Here is a 23,808-nt window from a genome sequence, read left to right as displayed (position 1 = left end):
GAAGACACCAAATGCTGACAAGGAGCTGGAGCAACTGGAACTATCACGTGACTGGTGGGAGCACAAAAAATGCACGTCGACCCGGGAAAACAGTTTTGCGATTTCTTAGAAAGTTAAACAAGTACTCGACGATATGACCCAGCAAGCCCACGCCTGTGTGCTCAAACATAACTTCAAACTTGTTGTGCTAAGTTAAAGGAGCCAGACTCAAAAGGCAACATACTGTCCGAGTCCATTTATACGACATCCTGCAAGAGGCCAAACAGAGCTGGGGGAGAGGTTAGTGGCCGCCAGAGGCAATGGATAAGGGGAAGGTCTGATTGCAAAGGAGCAGGGTGCAAGGCGCAGCGCTTTTTTGGAGGGCAATAAAAGTGTTCTCTACCCTGAGTGGTTACATGACTATACGTATTTGTCAGATCTCAGAGAACTCTTCACGAAAAAGTTAATTTTGCCATATGGAGATTTAAAATCAATTTAAACATGTTACAGAAAGGTATTTACTAGGTTCTAAGTTCTCAAACCTTCTTGGTTCACAATGCCCTAAATGTCATCATAATTTCTTCATGGTGCTCTTAGATCAAAAGAAATAGCTACCAATTTAGGAGCTTAAAAAACTCCAGCTTTTGTGAGGTACAACTGACATGTGTAACTGTACGTCAACTGTACAATTTGATATATTTAACATTCGCATACATCCATGAAATACATCATGCAAGATAATAAATGTATCCATCATCTCCCAAAATTTCTTAGCAGTCTTTTGGGAAAAAAGGTACATATAAGTTGGTTGGCTGGAGGTAGGGCTGGGTTTAGGTAGAACCAGGAAAGGGTGGAGTAAAGACAAAGATTAACTTTTTTTTTCTTTTTGTATTTATTTCACTTATTTAAAATACGCACACATTTAAAAATAATTTTAATACATCCAACAAAACAAAGGGTAATTTTCTCAAAATAAGAACAAATCTCCAAAAAACGGCTCACTGATACTTAAGGTAGAACAAGCATTCTCTGGATTTCAATAAGCACTTGCTGTTTTCATCTCCCCTTAGCTCATCTCTGATGAAAGCGCTTCTTTACCCCCATGTTACGGTGACTTTGGTAAAACAAAAACAACTAGGCAAAAAGGGGAATGCATTGTTCATCGGAAGGACTGATGCTGAAGCTGAAACTCCAGTACTTTGGCCACCTGATTCGAAGAGCTGACTCATTTGAAAAGACCCTGATGCTGGGGAAGATTGAGGGTAGGAGGAGAAGGGGACGACAGAGGATGAGATCAGAGGATGGCATCATTGACTCGATGGACATGAGTGAGTAAGCTCCGGGAGTTGGTAATGGACAGGGAGGCCTGGCGTGCTGCAGTCCATGGGGTCGCAAAGAGTCGGACACGACTGAGCGACTGAACTGAACTGATGGTTTAAATCACCACCTGAAAGAAATCTGCGGACTACTGAAGCTTCATTTTTAATATACCACCCCCTTTCATTCAAAATGCCCTTTCCCCTCTCATTTGCAAACTATCTTTACCCTTACAACACATAAAACTTTCCAGAACACACTGCAAACATCAGATATAAACCCCGAAGGAGAGTATCCACCATCAGTCCTTACTGGACACAAGACAATCACCGAGGGGAACTCGGCATGAAACCTCCCATAAGGACCAGAGAGAAACGCTCTGCTCTTATTAGAGAATGCCGACTTGAACCCCAAGCCTAAAAGAAAACTTGCAAGGCACCATCTCGTCACTGACAAGCAGTACAGGTTAAAATATGGTGATGCACTCATTTCCCCTGAAACTCAACATGGATCCCCACAAGGACAGTACTGCTGTTACACTACACACCAGGAGGGTTTTTTTTTTTAAAGAAAAACATATTTACTGATTTTTGATGATGGCAAATGAGATACATAATCATATGAAATTTTTTAAAATTACAAAAATATAGTAAAAGGGGAAAATCCACATAAACACACCACGTGGAGGCAGCTACTATTAACAGTTGGCTCTGCGCTCCTCTAGAACAGTCTGTCTCTGAGACAGTAAGGGCAGGGTGCGGAAGGGCGCCTCTGCGTCTGATTCACTGACTGAATCCAGCCCCACAGAGATAGGTGATTCCAGAGAGGTCTACCTTGATGTGAAGCACTTCTGAGCCAGCCACTCCACTCAACCGGTGACCAAAACAACTTTTCTGACCTGCAGGCTATATTCATCTGTGACTAAGACTAGCCTTAGTGCCCTCGCCGAGGCAGGAAACTATCGAGTGAGGGTTACTGAGCTCTGACCAGGACTTGTGCTAAATTCCGAGGAAGAAGCGGGGCACTGCAAACCGTATTCTCTGGAACTGAGAGCCCAGGGGGAGTTGGAGTTGTCACAGGCTGCACGGGAAGGCTTCATCTCAGGGGGCGGGGCAGGCAGGCCATTCAGCGTGACCCGGAGATGCTGGCAAACTCAGCGCGATGCCCCAGGAAAGCGATGCCCCGGAAAACGTTTCTGAGCCGCTCCCAGGCCGTGCTGGTAGACCTCCTTGAGAGGAGTGCTTCTCACACTTTTTGGTCTCAGGACCCCTTTAAACTCCTTCGAGTTATTGAGGATCCAAAGAACTTTAGTTATTAGAGTTCTGTCTATGGATATGGACAGTATTGGAAATTAAAGCAGAGAAATTAAAAAAGAATACTTGCTCATTGAAAAATAATAAACTCATTATGTCAATATAAATTTATAAAAATAACTACATCTTTCATAACTAACATTAGTTATTTCATAAAACAACTCACATTAAATAAAAAGATTTCCTAAAACAAATTCAGTGAGAAAAGTGGCACCGTGTCACATTTTTGCAAACGCCTTTACTATTTGGTTTCATTAAAAAAAAAACAAAACCCACAAAGCTGAATTCTTATATCTGCTATGCTCAGAATGTTCACTTGGTTGAAATACAGGAAGAAAAACCTGTCTCCAGCAGATACGTAGTTGGAAGAGCGAGGGGTGATCAATAGCTCTTCTAGATAACTGTGGATTTCTTTGATACTTTACCAAAACTTGACAAGTGGTAGTTCACTAAAGGAGAAGGCAATGGCACCCTACTCCAGTACTCTTGCCTGGAAAATCCCATGGATGGAGGAGCCTGGTAAGCTGCAGTCCATGGGGTTGCTGAGAGTCGGACACGACTGAGCGACTTCACTTTCACTTTTCACTTTCATGCATTGGAGAAGGAAATGGCAACCCACTCCAGTGTTCTTGCCTGGAGAATCCCAGGGATGGGGGAGCCTGGTGGGCTGCCGCCTATGGGGTCACACAGAGTCGGACACGACTGACGTGACTTAGCAGCAGCAGCAGCAGCAGCAGTCCACTAAAGGTTACCTATTCTGTGGAATCCTAAATCTTATCAATTACAGGGGTCTCTAATTCCTGAAAACCCCATGATGTGTCTTGCACTCTAAATGGCTCTCTGGCCAGTGAATGATTTTATAATATCATCTGTTCGTCATTTGGAAAATACTGGCCTCACTGAATTATGTGTGTTAATGTATTGTAAACAAATTGCCTATTAGACTGAAGTGCCATGCTTTTTAAAAACAAGTTTATTGAGACATTCACATATCATACAATCCACCCCTTTAAAATGTACAACTTGATTGTTTTTAATATATTCACAGGACTGTCTAGTTCCTTTCATTGTGTATACTAAGGATCCCACTCATTGGTATCGACGCCAGTCTCAGCAGGACAGCTTGCAGCACTGGGAAGCTGAAGTCTGCACTGGCAGATACAAATCTTCCAAAATTCAGAATTTCTCCTGAGAGCTTGAATTTTCTTTTTGAATGCTCAAATTTTAATCACTGACAACAAACATCATCAGTTATCTTCCTTAAAGTGACACTTTCATTTTATTTTGTGAGAAGATGCTCCCTGAAAACCCAAGTCTGAATAACCTTTTTGTTAGTCGTTCAAGTATAAATGGTATTCTGTGAAAGAAGAGGCTATGCTATTAACTTGGTTTTGCTATGAGAAAAATGCCAAAGCCTGAAAAAAGGATTAATTAGATAAGTTAATTAAATACCAGATGGCTGACTATATTTTAAAAATGGCCGAAATATTGAGATAATGGAGTTTACGTAATTTAGCCCAAAAATCTAGACTCCAGGAACTTCCCCCCTGGGTATTGCTCCCTTTTCATCCTCATCTCCCTGAACCTAAGCTATTTTAATCTGGAAAATAAAGGTCGGGCTTGATGATCTATAAGCTTCATTTAATTTCCGTTGAATGACGTATAATAGAAAGACACAGCTCACATGAAAAGTGCTAAACGTCATTAGCCAAGAGGGAAACAGTAACCAGAACGCCAGTGAGATCCTAGCTCATACCTACCAGGATGGCCACCATCAAACAGACGGGCAGTAACAAGTACGGGAGAGGGGGGGAAACTGCAGCCCTCATACCCCGATGCTGGGAACGTGAAACGGGGCAGCCACTTTGGGAAGCAGTCTGGCAGCTCTCCAAAACGCTGAACACACAGTGTTAGCACGGGACCTAGCGTTCCACTCCTGGGTAAACACTCCAGAGAAATGAAGACATGTATGTACACAGAAGTCTGTACATGAATGCTCACAGGGGCATTAGTCACCACTGCTAAGTAGCAGAAATGACACAAATGTCCACCAATGGATAAACAGATAAATAAAACGTGGAGTATATATTCATGTAATGGAATATTATTCAGCAATAAAAAGAAGTTCTGACACATGCTACAACATCAATGAAACGTGAGAACATTATGCAAAGTAAAAGAAGGTCGTGTACTGTGTAATTCCATTTCTAAGAAATATCCAGGTTAGGCCAATCTACAGAGGGAGGAATTAGAGGAGTGGTTACCCGGGACAGGGGTGAGGAGTTAGGAAGAGTGGCAGTAACTGTTAATGGGTACAGGATATTTTTTAGGGGGATGAAAATATTACAAAATTATATGTGCTGATGCCTGCACAACCCTGTGAACAGACTAGACTGAATTGTACATCTTAAAGGGGTGGATTGTACTTATGAATTACCCGTCAATAAATCTGTTAAAAAAATATAGCAGCCCAGTGTAATAGGCAACGTATTTAAAAGATGTAAGCATAAAGAACACAACATCTCTAGAGTTTTGGATTCTTCAAAGTCAGTAGGAATAAATGTCTGTAAAAATATTAAGACAGGGACTCCCTTCGCAGTCCAGTGGTGAAGACTCCGTGTTTCCACTGCAAGGTACAAGGGCTCGATCCCTGGTTAGGGAATTAGGATCCCAAGAGCCATGTGGTGCAGCCAAAAAAGAAAAAAGCAAAACACACACCAGGCAACCCTTCAAGCAAGGCTCATGGTGAGCACACCGGGGCGCTGGGATGGAACTGCGAAGGGGCCCACCTCTCCGCCTGCCCCGCCGGGGCCGGGCGCTGCGCGGCGGAGGCCTTCTGTCGGCTCTTGAGTCCTGCACACGCTCTGCTTCTGAGAGGGTCAGACAGGCTGCTGGCGCCATCCCCACCACACTCTTACATTGTGTCTGTCCTCAGCACCCTCCGTCTACCAAGCGAAACAGCGAGAGCAGACACAGCGCAAACCCTCCCTCACTCTCATTAACCCATCAACAGGGGTGCCCCCTCCCCGCCCCCTCTCGAGGGAAGGCCGGCTGTGCTCTCCTGCCCTCGCCGCAGTCAGAGACAGAGCACAGAACGACCGTCCCTGTCCTCAGCGACACGGGAAAGCACCTCCTTCTCGCACCTTCGTGGGACGGTCTAACTCACCTCGTACCAGGTTTCTCTCCGCACCTCTTCCCACCACATGGGCGGTCCTGCAACTCTACTCTCTCCCCACTTCCCCTTCTTTCATGGCCTCACCTTAACCAAAAACGACACGTTACTGATCCCAGCTCTGGGAGGGCGCACATCTTGCTCATCACTCTTATTTCCTCACCTAAAAACGTGCTCAGGGGATGCTCAGCAAGTGTCTGCTATGTGCATTAGAGGCAAGATGCCCAGGACTCTGAAGACGGCCTGCATTGCCTGGAGGGGAACAAAGCTAAGATGGTGGGAGAGCCTGGTTATTAGGACACGGTTTTAACAGGGAGGCAAGAAGTAACGATCACGTCATCTGAAACAAGTCTCAAGAGCTCAAGGCATGCTAAGTGGTTCTGGTAACACGACGCCTCAGTGAAAGACCCAGGAGAGACTGGGGCCCGCAGGCAGTGCAGGGCAGGCATCCAGACCACACCCGGCCAGCCTGGGCCTCGATGCCCTTGCGGACCCCCTCCCTCCCGGGGAGAGAGCGGGACTCAGGGGCTGCTGGCAGCCCAGGCTCCGTCCAAACAGAAGAAGCTTCCACACGGGTCATCTAATACAGAATATATTGAGTGTTTATAATAGATGCCATTTAGATACACAATGGCACCCCACTCCAGTACTCTTCCCTAGAAAATCCCAAGGACGGAGGAGCCTGGTGGGCTGCAGTCCATGAGGTCGCTAAGAGTCAGACACATTTGAGCGACTTCACTTTCACTTTTCACTTTCACGCATTGGAGAAGGAAATGGCAACCCACTCCAGTGTTCTTGCCTGGAGAATCCCAGGGACGGGGGAGCCTGGTGGGCTGCTGTCTATGGGGTCACACAGAGTCGGACACAACTGAAGTGACTTAGCATAGCATAATTCAAAAATAGAATACATTTAATATACAGTAAAGCAGCATTTAAAGTCAATGGAGAAAGGGGAATATTCATCACACGATGTAGGGACTAATGATTTTTTAATCATTTTAGAAGACAGTTATATCCCTTAAAAAAAAAAAAAGGTTCCAGGAGGACTGCAAAACATCTTTTTTTTTGATTTTTGAACAGAATTATCAAAGTGTTAGAAAAGATTAGAGATTTCTCTTTGCGAGTCTGGGGTTTGGGAGGCCCTTCCATAGTAACTAAGAGTGGAAGTTAAGGAGAGAAAAAGACATTCCCTGATTTTCCTTAGTCTGGATGAGAGAAGCTTTAAAGGATTTACTGATCAGTATACACCTGCCAGGGGATAGTGAAGGACAGGGAGGCCTGGCGTGCTGCAGCCCATGGGGTTGCCAAGAGTCGGACACGACTTAGTGGCTGAACAATAGGCCTGTGATGGTTCTTCAGGTAGGCGTCTGGGGAGGAACCCAAACGGACCTCACAGCCCTAGGCGGACAACAGGCTGGTAAAGTCTGACCTTTAAGAGTTAACCAATAAAGGAAGCAAGTTGATCTCAACTTTGGATACAATAGATTATGAATTACACAAAGAACGTGACTTACATTTCTTTTCTTCCAAAGCACACATACTAATATAAGAAGAAACATATTTTAGGTCAATGAGCCTAGTCAATTTTGAAATATATAGCTTTAGGGGAAAAGAATCAGAAACTTAAGAGAGTTCAATGGAAATCAGGATTTAAAATTTTATATTAAGCCACAAGGATTCCCTAGTTATCAAGGAGTAGATTTCAATGGAAATCAGGATTTAAAATTTTATATTAAGCCACAAGGATTCCGTAGTTATCAAGACAGATAAAATAACAATTCAAAAAAAATGCAACAGATAACTGGAGTTCAGCATTAAACATTAGAGTTTTAAAAATGGTATCACATGAAATGTTTCTAGATGGTACTGACTGAGGTCACAGCGGGACCTGCAAAGGACCTAGAAACGGGCTGGAGAGTCTGAGACTCAGACAGGGATTTGGGAGTCAAATGAAACCAACGGTGAACCCGCCAATCAGGGAGGACTGTCCTGACTCCGGCTTGGCCCACCACTATTTCACCTCCTCCCAAGCATCAGCATTTTCCTGCTGATGTGCGGACCACACGCTTACTTCTGAATTGTGCACGGGCACTGTTAAAGAGGGTAAGACAGTTAAGAAAAAAATGAAAGTTCTGACATTTCTACCCCACGTGGTGGCTGTGAGGAGCAGGTGAGTTAACACACGCAGGGCACAGCGGTCCTTCGAGTCCCCTCACCGTAGTCGATGTTCATTCCTCCAGGTGCCAGTACACATTTTTGAACAGGAGGATTTTTTTTGGTAGCAAATGTCATGTTAGGCTTAAACGTCTTAGCTTATTCTAAGCAAGTCAGAGTTCAGCTTGTAACCAAGGGTTGGGCACGCTGGTTAAACGGCAATTACTTACCATATGGACTACTTCTGGGTAAATAGGCTCTGTGATCACATTCCGATTATGGGTGATATATTCTACCATCTCACTTAAAGCAGCTCGTTTTACTTCCTTCCACTTTAGGTCACTTAGTGGATCGGAAACAAAGTCAAAGAGGACACAACACTGACGTAACTTCTGGATAAAAAGCTTCTCTTGATCAGCAGGAGGAACATCTGAAAAGGAGAAAGCAAAGTATTATCGATCACAACAATGCTTAACCCAGAATTACTGTGACGCGCTTTTAAGTTTTCTACAACTTTTGAATCTCTATTGAGATTTGAGAAACAAGAGATGGGGTAGGAGTGAATAGAGATTATACATTCCTTAAAGACAATGAAAGGAAAAAATAAGCTAGTCGCTGCTCATATCATATGTTTCATATGACAAAGTTTCTATGTTTCTTAACTCTCTGAAGCCATGTCCAGAGTACTGTTCAAAACAAAATTCTAATTAAGTGCTTGCATTCAACAAACGTGACCCTGAAGCCGTATCAGATGTTGGCAGGATGCTGGGCAGTGGGACAGGAGGCAAACCGCAGCTCCGGTGTAGGGTGAGGGGCACCAGGGCCCACTGCACACGGCAGGTGAGCGGTCACAGGAGGGGTGCCCCCCGGGCCCGCTGTTGCTCTAGATTTACGGGGGAGGGCGAGGTGGCTGTCCCTCGGCCAGCTGGTAAGCAGCAAGGGCCATCGCTGTGGAGCTGCCCAAACGCGCTGTTCCATGCACACAGTGGGGGTCTCCACCCACCCTGGTGCCCCGTATCCTCCGTCAGCGTGGGTGACGGTCAACACGTGTCACATACGACAACAGCAATGCAGAAACAGCGCAAACAATAGCGGTGTTACTGAGGGAGTGCTCGCCTGGGCCGGGGCTCGCACCGAAAGCTTTATACACATCACACATACTGTTCTCACGTAATCTTTACAATGACACAACAGAAACGAGATGCAGGCACGGAGGGTCAGTGTAGGACTGGGAAGTGATGGAGCTCTGTGCGACGTTCTGGGAGGTGTTGGAAAGCCCCGATCTGCCCGTGTGAGTGTGACAGCTTTCTGGGGTGAAGAGGAAATCGGTGGTGATATTAACAAACAGGATCTATTGACCCATTGACTGAAATGTGTCCAAGATCTGCCTGACACAGTGAACCAAGAGTTTCCACAAGATCACACTGGTGTTACACTATCAGTTAAGGGTAAAATAGCCATTCGGAGGATGAAGCAGCCCACCAGGTCTTAATTTGATAAGGTGTACAGGAGCCTATTACTGTGGTTTCAGAGTCCACGCTGCAGAATCCTTCAAGAAACCTCTCACTGCTTACTTTTTGCTGTGGTATCAAAGAAAATGTCCATAACGATCTGAAAAGCCTACTGAAACGCTCCTCCCTTCCCAATCATGTGTCTTCCCGGAAGCATTGTTTTAACCCAAACACATGGCAACAGGCTGGATGCAGAGGCAGGCCGCAGAATCCAGCTCTCTCCTCGTAAGTCAGACATTAAAAAGACTTTCAAAATAGAAAATGATACCACCCTCTCTGGTTTAATTTTTAATGTGGTCAATATCAGTAGTTAAGCCTGCATAAACAGAAGCTCTCCACATAGTTCTGAGGGGTGTGAGAGGGTCCTGAGACCAAAGCTGTTGAAACCCCCGCCCCATAGAAGCCAGCACCGCAAGTGGGTGCCCTGGTGGCCCTGGCTTCCCTGCTTCCACCCGCCTCTCCTCGCATCAGCTCCCCCAACCCACCTCACCTCCCTTTCCTCCACCAGCTGCCCCTCCTGTTTGGAGTTCTCGCTTGGCCTGCTCACTTCCTGGTCAGACAGGACGCACTCCTGGTCGTCATTTAGCTCCTCCTGCCTTGAACGGTCAGCTCCCTCACTGGGCATTTCTTCCGCATTGGACTGCTTGCTGAGAGCAGGTGCCAGGTGGATGTCCCCTGGTTCTCGGTACCCTCCAGTGCCCAGTGTGGAACCCTGCAACTAGCAGGCACTCAGCACAGCCTCCCACTTCCTGGGAAGCTCCCCGAGCCCCCACACTGCACAGCTGGTCCAAGGAGTGAGGGCGTGCTGCCTGAAGGCTACTCAGGACTGAGGGACAGAACTATGACCACAGACATCCTGAGTCTAGGTGGCTGTTGAATCACTTAGGTGAGTAATAGTCACTACAATGTCTGGGTCTCTTTACAATCAAACATCCAGCCCTCTTCAATGAAAAGCTTCATTTTCTTGATGACCTCTGAGCTTGACTTCAGTCCTCACTCAATTCCATACCTGCACTCACCCTCCACTTTGCCAGAAACACCTTGAATGAGCACATTTTGTAGTCACAGCTCGTGTACGTGGAAACTTTGGCTTTCTCACACTGTAGAGAACCGAGAAGCCCGTATTTACCCCTAAAAACTACGTGATGACTCAGCTGTCACCAGAACTCTGAAATAATCCTATTGCAATAAGAAGCAAGAGCAGAGTAAAATCTTTTTTCTTCATAAAATTTCTACCTATAAATATCCTTCTAAAAAAAACAAGAAAATCTCAACTTGCTGAAACTGTCAATTCTTCCAGGGTTCCAGATGGCTAAGGTGTTCAGTTCAGTCGCTCAGTCGTGTCCGACTCTTTGTGACCCCATGAACCGCAGCACGCCAGGCCTCCCTGTCCATCACCAACTCCCAGAGTTCACTCAGACTCACGTCCATTCAGTCAGTGATGCCATCCAACCATCTCATCCTCTGTCGTCCCCTTCTCCTCCTGCCTTCAATCTTTACAGTATTAAATATTTTTGTTTACAGTTTAAAGTTTGTGAGCAAAATCTCATGACCTCGTGTTTTAAAACCTCATTTGGCTACATTTACAACTTTATTGTTTTTTAAAAAAACTATATTAGACCAATCAAATCGAGTGAAAAATATTGCACCCACAGCCCCATCAGATATTTCCTTATGTTCACTGATTTATTTGGCTGCATCGGGTCTTTGCTTGGCAGGCGGGATCTTTTGCTGTGGTGCACGGGCTCTCTAGCTGTGGTGCCTGGGCTCAGTAGCTGTGGCACACGGGCTCAGCGGCTCCATGGCATATGGGATCTTAGTTCCCTGAGCCCTGACCAGAGATTGAACTCGTGTCCTCTGCACTGCAAGGCAAATTCTTAACCACTGGATCACCAGGTAAGTCCCTCCTGTGTTTTCTGAATGCAGGTTAATTTAGGTTCTTGTTGGTCACTATATTTTAAAAATCTTCAGTACTTTCTGCTGTGTTAATAGACTGTACCACTGGGGGATAAAAATGAGTGGAGGTGGTGGTAGGAGAATATGCTTTTTACCCTTGTGTACGTTGGGTCTCTACAGAATGAGTTATTTTTGTAATTGAAAAATAAACTCTCTAAAAACTATTATGTTAGCATCGCTAATCTTTTTTTAAAAAAAACTATTTATTTTTTAGTTGAAGGATAATTGCTTTACAGAATTTTGTTGTCTTCTGTCAAACATCAACATGAATCAGCCATAAAGCATTGCTAACCTTGAAAGGGGAAAAAAGGTATGACGGGTACAGCCCGTACCTGACCGGACTGTTCTGATTACCACGTAACGTGGATCAGGCAGTAAAAGCTACCCGGGGCTGACACTGTCGGGGTATCACGCTTCAGCGTTTGGTAGTCAAGACTGGTATTGACTCTCGAAGTAATAAACCACGACCCCGGATTTGACCCAATTTTTACAATTACTTCTATGAAGCAAAATAAAAAAAGAATGGATTTTGAATTCTGCCCATGAGTGACAGTGGTTTACTTTAAACTGTTTATAGACGAGTTAACACTGACATTCTTGTTTTCAGACATATTAAAGAGCAACCTTGAGCCCCAAAGAGAGCATCAACTAAAAAGCACAATATGAGACAAACTGCTGTAGCCCGCGGGTTTGGCCGGGAGCCCCCGTGACAGGGGTCTGGACAGGCCCCAGGGCACCACCCGGAAGCCTGACAGTGTGCGGAGTGAGATCGCTGATCTAAGAGCAAGAGGAACATGGAAGGGGCACTTGCAGCACTGGCTGGAGAGCGTTCTTCATGTTGAGCAACATTTCCTTTCATTATTATTTTTTTAAGTTAAGAGTGGTAACATTTCTCGCTACAAATAACATCACAGGTGCCTTGCATTTATGTTAATTTCTTCACCCCTCCCTCAGTTGTTTTCACTGATTTGCTAATGTGAACTTGGGATGCTTCCTGATTATTTCAAGGTAAATCCTTGATGATACCAGGAGCAAACCTGATGATACCCACACAAAACCTGCAGGAGGCAAGGAGCAGAGAAAAGACATTAACCCACAGCATCTGAAGAACGCGTTACTCTTCGAAAAACATATTTCCTAAAGGGAAGCCTGTAATTAACAACTGATGCATAGGGGCGCTTAATGAGGGTCGCCGCAGACTGGGGTGGCTTCGTGACTGCCCCTGGCCCTTGGGTGAGGGAGGGCAGCATTCTCACCAGTGGCCCCAGGGCAAGCTCATAAGCAGTGGACACCCTCCTCTGACCGCTGACCCCCAAGATGCGGGTGAGCCCTGGGGCCTACCCAGGGTGATGACAGAAGTTCTACGTGTGTTTTCTTTTACAAAGAACAGAAAAGTAAGAGGCACTAATATTTGACAGGAGCTGACGCACGCTGGAGGTGTGTGTTTAAGACTGCTCTGCTGCCAGGCAGGAGTGATCGAGAGCCTGGGGACCGCTGGCCAGGCAGTGAGGAGCCTCTCCAGGCCTTCCCAAGTGAATCCAACACAACACAATCCACAGGTGTTTACAGCATCTGTGCATCTCAATTATCGCAGGGCCGGACGGACATGACCACACGCTGTAACCGTCAAACTGTAGGACGGACGGGACACAAAAAAGTTACAGCACTGAACTGTCACTGTACCGGAAGGGGCGGCACGTGAACTCTGACTCTGAGTAGAAATATTATCAAAGGAAACAAAACAAAACAGGGAGGCCCACTTCCATATGACTCATCTCGGTGGTGACGAGAAACATTCCAAGAGGCCAAAAGGACCAGCTTTGGCAGGACAGTCATAGAGAGGCAGGCCTTTTTAGCACGGAGATGATGGCTTTTCCCAAATAAACACAACCCCGATGAGGACCAGAGCCAGAGCTACACGAACTGCCAGCCCAGAGACGTCACTTTGAGAAGATGCTCCCGGAGGCACGGCCGTGAGGGTGGGAACCATTTTGCAGTCACTCATGTACTCCGTGCTAAGCAGATGCGGCAGGCTAGCTTTGAGAGACCCCCATGCATCCCTCCCGGCCCCCAGCGCCCACCTTCCTGACAGTGTGGGGATGAGAGTCTACGAGCATGTGCCCATTCTGAGCCTGCAGACAAGAGGCAGTCCACACAAAATGGAAACACGTACAAACTCTCCAGAAGGAGAGAGCCAATCCTTCAGCCTGTCTTTCCAATACACTTCTTCTGAGTACAAAGTGAGTGGGAATACGGCTGAATCCAATTACTACCAACTTGGAGTAAATCTGGGATTCGTCATTAATAGGCATTGAACTCCACTTACTCTTGGCAAGTACCCCCCACCAAGAAGAGTTCAGCGATACTGCTTTGATTTTGAAAGAGAGAATCCACACGCTGGTTTTTGAAGTGACTGTTTTCCCCACTGCCTCCTGCGTCTTCTGTCCTGAACCACGTGTCTGCAGACATGAGAGCCCTTCTGTTGCACCGTCACCTCCCCCATCGCAACACAGCAGAGCCTCACGACGGGCCTTATTACCTGTCAGACGACGCTCCTTCACCTTGCCCAGCTTTACATCTAGACCATGCATGGCCTTCAAATTCCCCAGATCAATTTGGCGAGAACAGAAGTCTTTGCAACATTGACTCTTTCAATCCACAAACAAGAAATATTTCTCCAATTACTCTTTTCCTTAAATGTCTTTCAATAAAAATTTTATACTCTTCTCCTAAAAATACATTACGCATCATTTTTCAAGGTTTATTCTTATCTGTTATGTTCTGATGCTACTGTAAACTGTATCTCTAAAAAGACTCAAGAATTTTCTAACTGCTGATGTGGTTTAGAAGAAAAAAAAAAAGATTTGGAATATGACTTTTGTAACCAGCTACCCTTTTGTGTGTATGAAAACAAATTTCCTGTATTTTTTAATTAATTAATTTTTAATTGGAGGATAATTGGTTTATAATATTGTGCTGGCTTCTGCCACACATCAACGTCAGTCAGCCACAGGTATAGACGTGTCCTCTCCCTCTTGAACCTCCCTCCCACCTCCCACCCCATCCCACCCCTCCAGGTGGTCCCAGCTCCTATTAACTCTAATGACGTCTCTGTGAGTCCTTGTGGATTTCTGTGGGTACCACCCTTTCATCTACGAGTACCGACACTGTTCTTTTTCTCGTCTGAGCAACGCTGCAAGGCAGCGGTGAGGGTGTCACCTTGATCTCTCCATCGCCTCCAAGGGAAGCTCTCCCTAGCTCCCCAACCAGATAGACACTGGCGATAGGACTCTACAGATGACATTTAGCAGAAGAAGGAATTGTTCTATAGGTTTATGCGTGCATACTTAGTTCCGTCCAACTCTTTGCAATCCCACCTGCCAGGCCCCTCTGTCCATAGGATTTTCCAGGCAAGAATTCTGGAGTGGGTTGCCATTTCCTCCTCCAGGGCATCTGCCCGACCCAGGGGTCGAATCCATCTCTCCTGTGTCTCCTGCATTGGCAGGCGGATTCTTTACCACTGAGCCGCCTGGGAAGCCCCATTGATGGGTTCAGTGCCATCTCAATCCAATCCAACAGTGACTTCTGTGAACTGATAGTGAATTCTAAAAGGTACAAGGCAAAGCAAAGGGTCAGTACTCACCAAGACCCTCGGAGAAGAACAACAGGGTGGGTGGGGGGGCTTGCTGTTTCAGAAACCTAGACTCACAGGGAAGTTTCATGAATGAAAACGGCCACCAAGAACAGGGCCCAGGACAGGCTTGTAGAGACGTGGATACTTGATTTACGACAGGACTGCATTACAGAACAGCGAAGAAAGATCAGTCTTTAAAAATACAGCTCTGGGAGAGGAAGGAAGGATAGAGAAAGAAGACATCGGATCATATTCTACGCAAAAATAACAAATAAGTTCCTGGAGAACTAGGACTTCAGTCTGAAAGATAAAACTCTAATGCTTTTAGAAAATAATACAAAAGAATATCCCATGTAGAGAAAGAAGTAGAGAAGGACTTCTTAAGACCTAAGGACTGCAATCATTAAAGGACTGATGTAATGAACTATATAAAACTCAAACCTTTTTCTTCATCAAGACACCACAAAGAATGAAAAGACATGCCACAGAGTAGGAGGACTATTTGAATACATAAAGCCAATGAATTAACGTCTGGAATATGTAAGCATTTCCAATAAGTCAGTAAGAAGTACGCAGAGTACCATGAGAAAACGAGGCAAAAATTTTAACCGGGCACTTCATGCTGCTGCTGCTGCTGCTAAGTCGCTTCAGTCATGTCTGACTCTGTGCGACCCCAGAGACGGCAGCCCACCAGGCTCCCCCGTCCCTGGGGTTCTCCAGGCAAGAACACTGGAGTGGGTTGCCATTTCCTTCTCCAATTCAGGAAAGTGAAAAGTGAAAGGGAAGTCGCTCAGTTGTGTTTGCAGCCCACCAGGCTGCTCCATTCATGGGATTTTCCAGGCAAGAGTACTGGAGTGGGGTGCCATTGCCTTCTCCGTATGCCCCAAAGGCTAACTGATCGCCACTCACTAGTGGCTAGAGCTATGCAAATGAAAAGCACAGTGAGGCACCATGAGACACGCCGCAGACTGGCAGACAGTCTGTGGACACCCAGCGCTGGGAGCAGCCGTGTTGGGCTGGGCAGGGCTGCAGGGCCCGGCGTCACCAAGGACAGAGGTGGACAAATGCGTCTGCGAGCTGGGATCCACTGCTGGGAATTGTGTATGTTTTAAATACGTGTGTGCGCGTGCACGTGTGTGTGCATGTGTGTGTATATATATACACACATATGTACGTTCATATAAACCTAATGGAATTCAGACACACGTGCACCACAACACGTGTCAAAGAATGTCCACAGCAGCACTAACAGCTTGAACCAGAAACAATCCAGTGTCCACCAGCAGTGGGCATTATATAATATTCTGAAGCTGTGGCGATGAATGAAATACAGCCACACACAACACAGACGTACCCTACGAAATCCGACTAAGGGAGAGAGGCAAGATGAAAAGGACTTACTCTGTGATTCCATTCATACGGAGGCTAGAAACAGGCGCCCCTGAGACCTGTGTGTGACCTCCGGGGGCTTGTGGGGGTGACGGTGGGGGTGCCGATAACAGGAAGACTTGCTTCGCAATGACCCTTCACACTTTGCGCTTGTTGTGCACAAGTCTGAGAGTTACATCACAAACTGCAAAGGTTGCAGAATACACGCAGGTGGCAAAAAACGCCCGCAAGAACACTCAGGAGCACACGGCGAGCCGTGAGCCTCCGACCCTCCTCCCAAAGCCGAGTGCCCGGGGCCCCCAGAGCCGCCCGGCACACACTCCACACGCAGCATACACGGGCGTCTCCTACACAACAGCTTTAGAGGAACGAACACTGACGATCTCCAAACTAACCTTGATGGACACACACACAGACGATCCCAGCACATTTTCTAAGGTCCCTCCAGGCATTTCCGTTGAAGAATTTAAGCTCTGGATATGTGCTTTTTTTTTTTTAATAAATTTTGAAAAAAATTACCAATCAAGATGCAATCTTAGTGACCTCTAATTTTTTCTAACTATATAAAGTGTCTCCCTGTTCCTCTCAAAGAAAGGATCAGTAATTATGACTTCAGATGCATAATGTAAAAACGGTGGCAGGATTTGTTCATCAGATCTAATGCACCTGGTATAAAGCAGAGCAGAGCAGGCCCCGGCCTTGAACACGTGGAGCCTGTATCACAAGGAGCTGATTTAAGGATGTATCCAGTACACACACGGGAGGCACTGTACCAGGCACGACAACAGAGAGAGAAATTAAAGCATGCTACCTGATCTAAAGGAAAGCAACAACTAAAATGTGTGAGAACTGCAATGATGCATGAGGCAGGACGGGGCCTGGGGGTGGGGAGTGTGGTGCAGGGAAGGGTTTCCTGAGGCGCACTTGAACTTGGCCTTGGAGGGAGGGCAGAGCCACGGCAGCTCAAGGAGGCGAAGGTTCGCTGTGGAGGGCCCCGCTCAGCTGGAAGAAGATCCACAGGTGCTGTGCTGTGCAAGTCGTTTGTCTGACTCTTTGCCACCCCGTGGGCTGTAGCTCACCAGGCTCCTCTGTCCATGGGATTCTCCAGGCAAGGATCCTAGAGTGGGCTGCCATGCCCTCCTCCAGGGGATCTTGTGGACCCCGGGACCGAACCCGAGTCTCTTACATCTCCTGCCTTGGCAGGTGGGTTCTTTACCTCTAGCGCCACCTGCCCACCTCTCAAATCCGAGCTCAAAAAGACAGAACCTTACCCGAAGGCAATAGATTACACTTTATAAACCTAAATTAATCACAGTGGATCTTTAGCGATACATTTTCACAGAGGACAAACTCTGTCTTGCTCACCACTTAATCCTTAGTATCTAGGACTGGCCAAGCACACAGCAGAACCTCAAATCATCTGCTGAATTTGAAAAAGTTGATCGGAAGGAAACAAATACGGGTAATTTAACTGAGCAGCATCATAATTTAAATCACATTTATATTAAAATAATGACACAGGTATCAGAGCAGAATGCAAAGTCCATATAAAACTTATGACAAAGTTCTTCAAAGAAGCTGCTCATGTGAGGCATTTCAGCACTCTAAACTCTCAGAGGTTTGCATTTTGACAGAGAAATCTGAGAAGTACTCCGAGTAGACAGATTTGAATCAGAGAGGGTTTTTAAGTGGATGATCGACATGAACACAGCCTGGAAGTAAGATCTCTTCAGAAGTGACACGGGGGCACTGAAATGAAGATGCAGGAGCAGCGGGGATCTACTAGGAGGGAGAAAGCAACAATCTATGAACCGACTTCTCAGTCTTCTCAAGAGGCATTCGTCACTCCGAGCATGGTTCCTTAGGGCGTTGGCCTGGCAGGGGTCATTTTTGGTAATAATTATCTCTTACTCCACAAATCCAAACTTCTGCCAACTTGAAAGCCTGATAAATACACTGAATGAAACTCTCACTTCTCTGCAGACGATGCGATGAGACCAATTCTACGCAGATCCATGGTGTCTACGTGATTTTAAAGTTGAGTGAACCCTCCCTCTCCAGCAGTTCCTCACTTGGCTGATGAAGTTAAAAACCATCATCAACCTTGTAAGTCTTTCTCAGTGTCACAGGGCAAGGGTCAAAGTTCATCTATTCTAATGTTTACACGTTCCACTTCAACAGCGAACAGACCAAGCTTCTCTTTCCATGTTCTCTTTTTTTCTCGGTGGTCCTTAAAACAAGGTTGGACTTACAATCAACAGTGTCTTAGATCTGATGGGACTTCACCACACACACTGAGCCGCGGGGTCAGATATTTCATGCAAATACAGCCCACAGGCTGCCGCTTCACGCTGTCTGTACCGCCTACACGAGGAGCTAGTGGCCCGCTGCTGGTGTGAAGGGGCCAGAGCGCCGGGCGCCGTCCACCTGCTGCTCAGAGAGAGCCAGCGCGGACGGCCAGCCCTGCATCCTGCCTCGCTATGCAGAGCCGCCCTCCTCCGGTCCTGGGTGGCGTTCTGGGTGCCGCAAAGTGGAAACACCGCCCGCTCTATAATCTGGATGTAAATCTGGTGATGCAAGGATGCCAGCAGCTTCTACACCACCGCTTTCACTTTAAACATGTTTTGCTGGTGATAACTACGGCTCGAAATCCATTATGAACGCTCCCTTCGCAAACTCCAATCCTGTAGTTTATCAGCTTAGCCACACACATGCGTGAAGCTTACCTCCTCCCTCCCACAGGAAAAGACCTGCCCCCCGGGGCCGAGTCCGGGCTAGAAGGTGGCTCAGGACAAGCGCACCTTGTATAAATCCGACATCTGACTGTTTTCCTTGCCAACCTGGGTGCGCCTCCATCCAGCCTTGGAGACCCGGTTTCCCCTCTGGTTTTCCTGCAGTTCTTCAGTCTTCTCTGTATTTACAGACAAAGCAGGTCCCATTCCCCTTACTCACTGACCTTCCACTGCTGACCCCCAGACCACCATCCCTTTCTCATGAGACTACAGTGTAAACTTATAAGGCAGTTATTCTCATTTCAGAAAGCATCATCTGAAGCCAAGGTCTAGTTCATCCCCGTGCTCTGCACCCTGGGAACTGGCAGCTTCGCAAGGGAGGCAGGGCGGGCAGAGGCTGAAGGAGGGTCAGACTGAGGTGAGACAACAGCCAGCAGAGACTGGTTTCCTCAGAAAAGCTCTTCATCAAGGCAAGTGATCTCAGGAGAGATGTCACATGGAGAAACAAACTGATTTCCAGCCTAGACCCTGCCGTAAAGAACACGGCGAAGTCACGACAGGATTCTAAGCCTGGAAAACCTTGAGTGGACACACAGGAACGTTTAGGAATGTGCACCTCCCAGCGCAGGTGATGCATAAGAGGAAGTCAACAGATTTGGCTGAATGATAGCCTCTGCTCTTTCGACAGTGAAAGATTAAGTCAAACTCCTAGGAATAAAGAGATTCAGCCCCAAATTTGTTGACAAAGGCTTTCTTTCCTGCTTAAGGACTTAGTTCTAGAATGCCTCATCGGGGAACAAATAAGACACTCACCATGAGTACAAATTAGTAAACGCCCACCGTCTCTGGTCACGTTGCTTCCTCCCTCACTGAGGCTGGCGTTCCTGATGAAATATTATACAATACCACTGCGCCTGGCGACCAACAGCGCCAGCAACAGAGCAGCTCTTCTCTAAGGCACAAGGACAGGTTATCACTTCGGGAAAAGTAACTGCTTTTATTACATTTGACAAACAAGAGATGGCCAAACGAAGGCTGCAGAACATCTCATATCTTTACCAGTGGACAGAACCATGTGGCGTTGTGACAAGGATATACTGAAAAAATAATAGAGGTTTTTCAGTTTTTATTCACATTCTCTACCCCCGTTCTCTGTGTCTCAGATAGATGAGTGATTCCTTCTGGACACAAGCTCCTTTAGGATGGACTGGGGGCTCTTCACGCACGTCTGGCCCAAGGCTGCGGCACGAAGGATCAGTGAAGGACACAGTCCGGTAAACCCCAGGGGCTGTGTGCCCCGGGAGCGGGGCCCGGGAGTAGTAAGGCGCCAGGACATCAGGGGGCACGTGCACGCTGTGGGTCACCCTCCCCCGGCGGGAGGAAGCTGATGGAGATGGCGCTGGACCCCTCTGAGCCCTCACGGGAGCTGCCAGCCTCCTCATCTCCCGTGCCCACCGCCCCGTCCCTCGCGGTCTAGTATTAACTAATCAGCGCTAATATTTGCCCGTGCCGGGTTCTGGTCTTCAGCTCATAGCCTGTCAACTACTCCCTGCCCAGAGGCTGGTCCTGGTAGGGACGCCAGCAGTAAAGACGGAGGACAGCCCCCCATCTCCAAGGCTCAGCACACCCACGCTGAAGGTCGGGGGGTGCCCCTCCAGGGATACAGAGCTGAAGCCTTCCCCAGGGGCTTCCCGACATCCCACACTGAACTTGGCCTCAACTGGGGAGGACCATGGAGGTAAGGAGGGGGCACAGCTGCTGTGCCCTCAGCAAATAAAAGGCATCTGACCCACGTGCCACAGAAACCAGAGGCGGGACAAGGACAAAGCAAGGGTGCCGACAGCCCTGCCAGGGTGGTCATCGCAGACTGAACCCGAATACAAGACGCACATCCACGGGGCTGCCCCAGGGTGGTCATCGCAGACTGAACCCGAATACAAGACGCACATCCACGGGGCTGCCCCAGGGTGGTCATCGCAGACTGAACCCGAATACAAGACGCACATCCACGGGGCTGCCCATCGCAGACTGAACCCGAATACAAGACGCACATCCACGGGGCTGCCCCAGGGTGGTCATCGCAGACTGAACCCTAATACAAGACGCACATCCACGGGGCTGCCCCAGGGTGGTCACCGCAGACTGAACCCGAATACAAGACGCACATCCACGGGGCTGCCCCAGGGTGGTCATCGCAGACTGAACCCTAATACAAGACGCACATCCACGGGGCTGCCCCAGGGTGGTCATCGCAGACTGAACCCTAATACAAGACGCACATCCACGGGGCTGCCCCAGGGTGGTCATCGCAGACTGAACCCTAATACAAGACGCACATCCACGGGGCTGCCCATCGCAGACTGAACCCTAATACAAGACGCACATCCACGGGGCTGCCCCAGGGTGGTCATCGCAGACTGAACCCGAATACAAGACGCACATCCACGGGGCTGCCCCAGGGTGGTCATCGCAGACTGAACCCTAATACAAGACGCACATCCACGGGGCTGCCCCAGGGTGGTCATCGCAGACTGAACCCTAATACAAGACGCACATCCACGGGGCTGCCCAAGGTTCATCTGCCCTTGGAGAAAAGCATGCCAACTCAATCGCCAGTGTTTTTGTTATTAGTTGAAACAGCAAACACTCTGTGTTCGGGTGTGTGCTGAAAGACACTCAGCTGCTCCTTTACTTCCTAGTTGACCCCAACCTGCAGGGCAAACCGAGACGATGCTTCTACTTGGTCCCCGTTTGCCTGACGTGCAGGGTCTGGTGACACGGAGAGCCTGCTGGTCTGAAGGGGGCTCCGCTTGGCTCCCACACGAGCTGCTCCTGCACTCAGGAAGAGGAGCCCGCCCTGCCCGTGGGCCTGGCGAGGGGCAGAGCTGCAGGCGGTGCCAAGGGCCACAGGAGGAGCCCTAATTGAGCAGGCAGCTGTGATCTCAGTGTCTGGGGACAGGATGGGCACAGCCTCACAGGGAGGACGAGGCGCGCTGAGAACCACGGTGGAAAGGGAGGACACGTGGGGCGGAATTTCAGTACCACCTGTTACTAACTTACTGACCTTGGGCAGAAGGCTGGACCCCTGTGGGCCTCGGTTTCCTCAACTGGGAAACGGGGGGTAACTAAGCAGTGGGGAGTGGGGGGCTGTGAACAGATGTGATGTGATGCAGTGATGTCTGAAACAGACCATGCCCTCAACACAGGGTGCTTGCTTCTGTCTCCCGTTAATCAGATGCAGTGGCTTGTTAGCGTCTATTACTCCATCCTGTTTATGCTCCTATCCTCAGAAAATGTCTGGTACGGAAGCAACGTTTTTCATCCTCTCCAGGCATTTCCGAGCAGGCCGCCAATGCCCTGCACTCAGCAGCGAGCCCGGCACCTAACAAAGGCCGGCTCTCAGGCTGTGGGCGTCTGGTTGTGCATAACACAATTACGTGGGTGCTCTGGCGAGCAAGGCACCGTGGCCGCGCGCGGCTGCCCCGGTCCCTGGAACAGCGCAGCGCGAGGGCAGCTACGTAACTGCTGGCCGAGAGGGGCTGGATGGACCCCAAATCCAATTATGACCCGTGTGCCTGCTGGATCACGGAGGAGCCCATCTCTCTGTTGAGTTCATGGATGTTTTGGACTATCAATTTGTGGTGTAACTGGATTTGGATGGGAAAATATCCTTGAAACTTGAAAGGTTTATAAGGGATGATGGTAGAGCTGGTTTTCTGGGGAGTAAGCCTGCTGCCTGAAGCTTACCCGGGTGAGGAGTCAAGATGAACTGGAACGCAGAGGCAGACCAGGCCGGCAGGAGACACCGCTGTGCCCTGCGGTGGCCAGTCGTGCGATGTTTCTGGGCCGCGGTTTCTATATCTAAAAACTAAGGTTCTTTCAGGCTCAACGAGATTGTGTGAGACCGCTGGTCTCAGACACTGGGGTGCCGGCAGCAGTTTCCAGAGCAGGGAGATGAAACTACAACAGGTCTCTAGAAACAGTAACTCCTACATGGGCACCACAGGGAGGAACACACTCAAAACCAAGGGCTTGAACCTAGACGCGAAACCTTTCTGCACATGGCCGACCACCAGTCAACATGAATTACCCCAGCCAGACATTTAACGTTGAAATAGTATATTTAAATCAATTTACTCAGTTTAAATAGCATTTTGAAAAAGAACTATCTTCAAACCCTTGAGATAAAATCCTTGAAATATAACTTTCTGAAATAACAGAACAACTTGCTTACAGCAATGATAGAACTGGCTGTAAACGGGTGTGTGATCCGAGAAGCAGCGATTCTGGTCTCAGGCTGGCAGGTCAGAAGCCCAGAAGGGAAGCCCTCGCCTGTGGCTGTGGTCAGGTCTGGTGGCCGCTCTCTCTCTGCCGGCAGGTTGGGGGACTTCCAGACCCAGGTCTCTGCCTGCAGCTTAGCTGAAACCCCGTTCAGCTTCCTCGCCTCAACTGTGTAGAGCATTTCAGATTTTATTCTATTTCTTTTACTGGAGGTCTAATCTTATTTATTTTTGCTTGGGGCCTGAAGAATTTCCTTCAACAATTTTGAAAATTTAGTTTACTATTGTATTTCATTTTGCTGGTTCTCCACACTGTCTTCACTTCACATCCTAGAGTGTGAAGTCAAGTGGTCCTTAGGAAGCATCACTAC

At 47.8% G+C, this 23,808-nt stretch overlaps 1 protein-coding gene across 9 annotated transcripts in view; it reads right to left on the bottom strand.

Moving 5' to 3' along the window:
* Window positions 1-23,808, bottom strand: part of PPP2R5C (protein phosphatase 2 regulatory subunit B'gamma) — a 140,391-nt gene that overhangs the window by 48,013 nt on the left and 68,570 nt on the right. For all 9 annotated transcript variants that reach the window (XM_070775743.1, XM_070775749.1, XM_070775746.1 and 6 more), the window contains one exon: window positions 8,166-8,365. In XM_070775743.1, the coding sequence (XP_070631844.1) occupies window positions 8,166-8,365 (200 nt within the window). The remainder of the gene's footprint in view (window positions 1-8,165; window positions 8,366-23,808) is intronic.

This window comes from Bos indicus, chromosome 21, assembly GCF_029378745.1.
Source record: "Bos indicus isolate NIAB-ARS_2022 breed Sahiwal x Tharparkar chromosome 21, NIAB-ARS_B.indTharparkar_mat_pri_1.0, whole genome shotgun sequence".
In the NCBI taxonomy this organism is placed as follows: domain Eukaryota; kingdom Metazoa; phylum Chordata; class Mammalia; order Artiodactyla; family Bovidae; genus Bos; species Bos indicus.
This window is presented reverse-complemented; position numbering and strand designations above follow the sequence as displayed.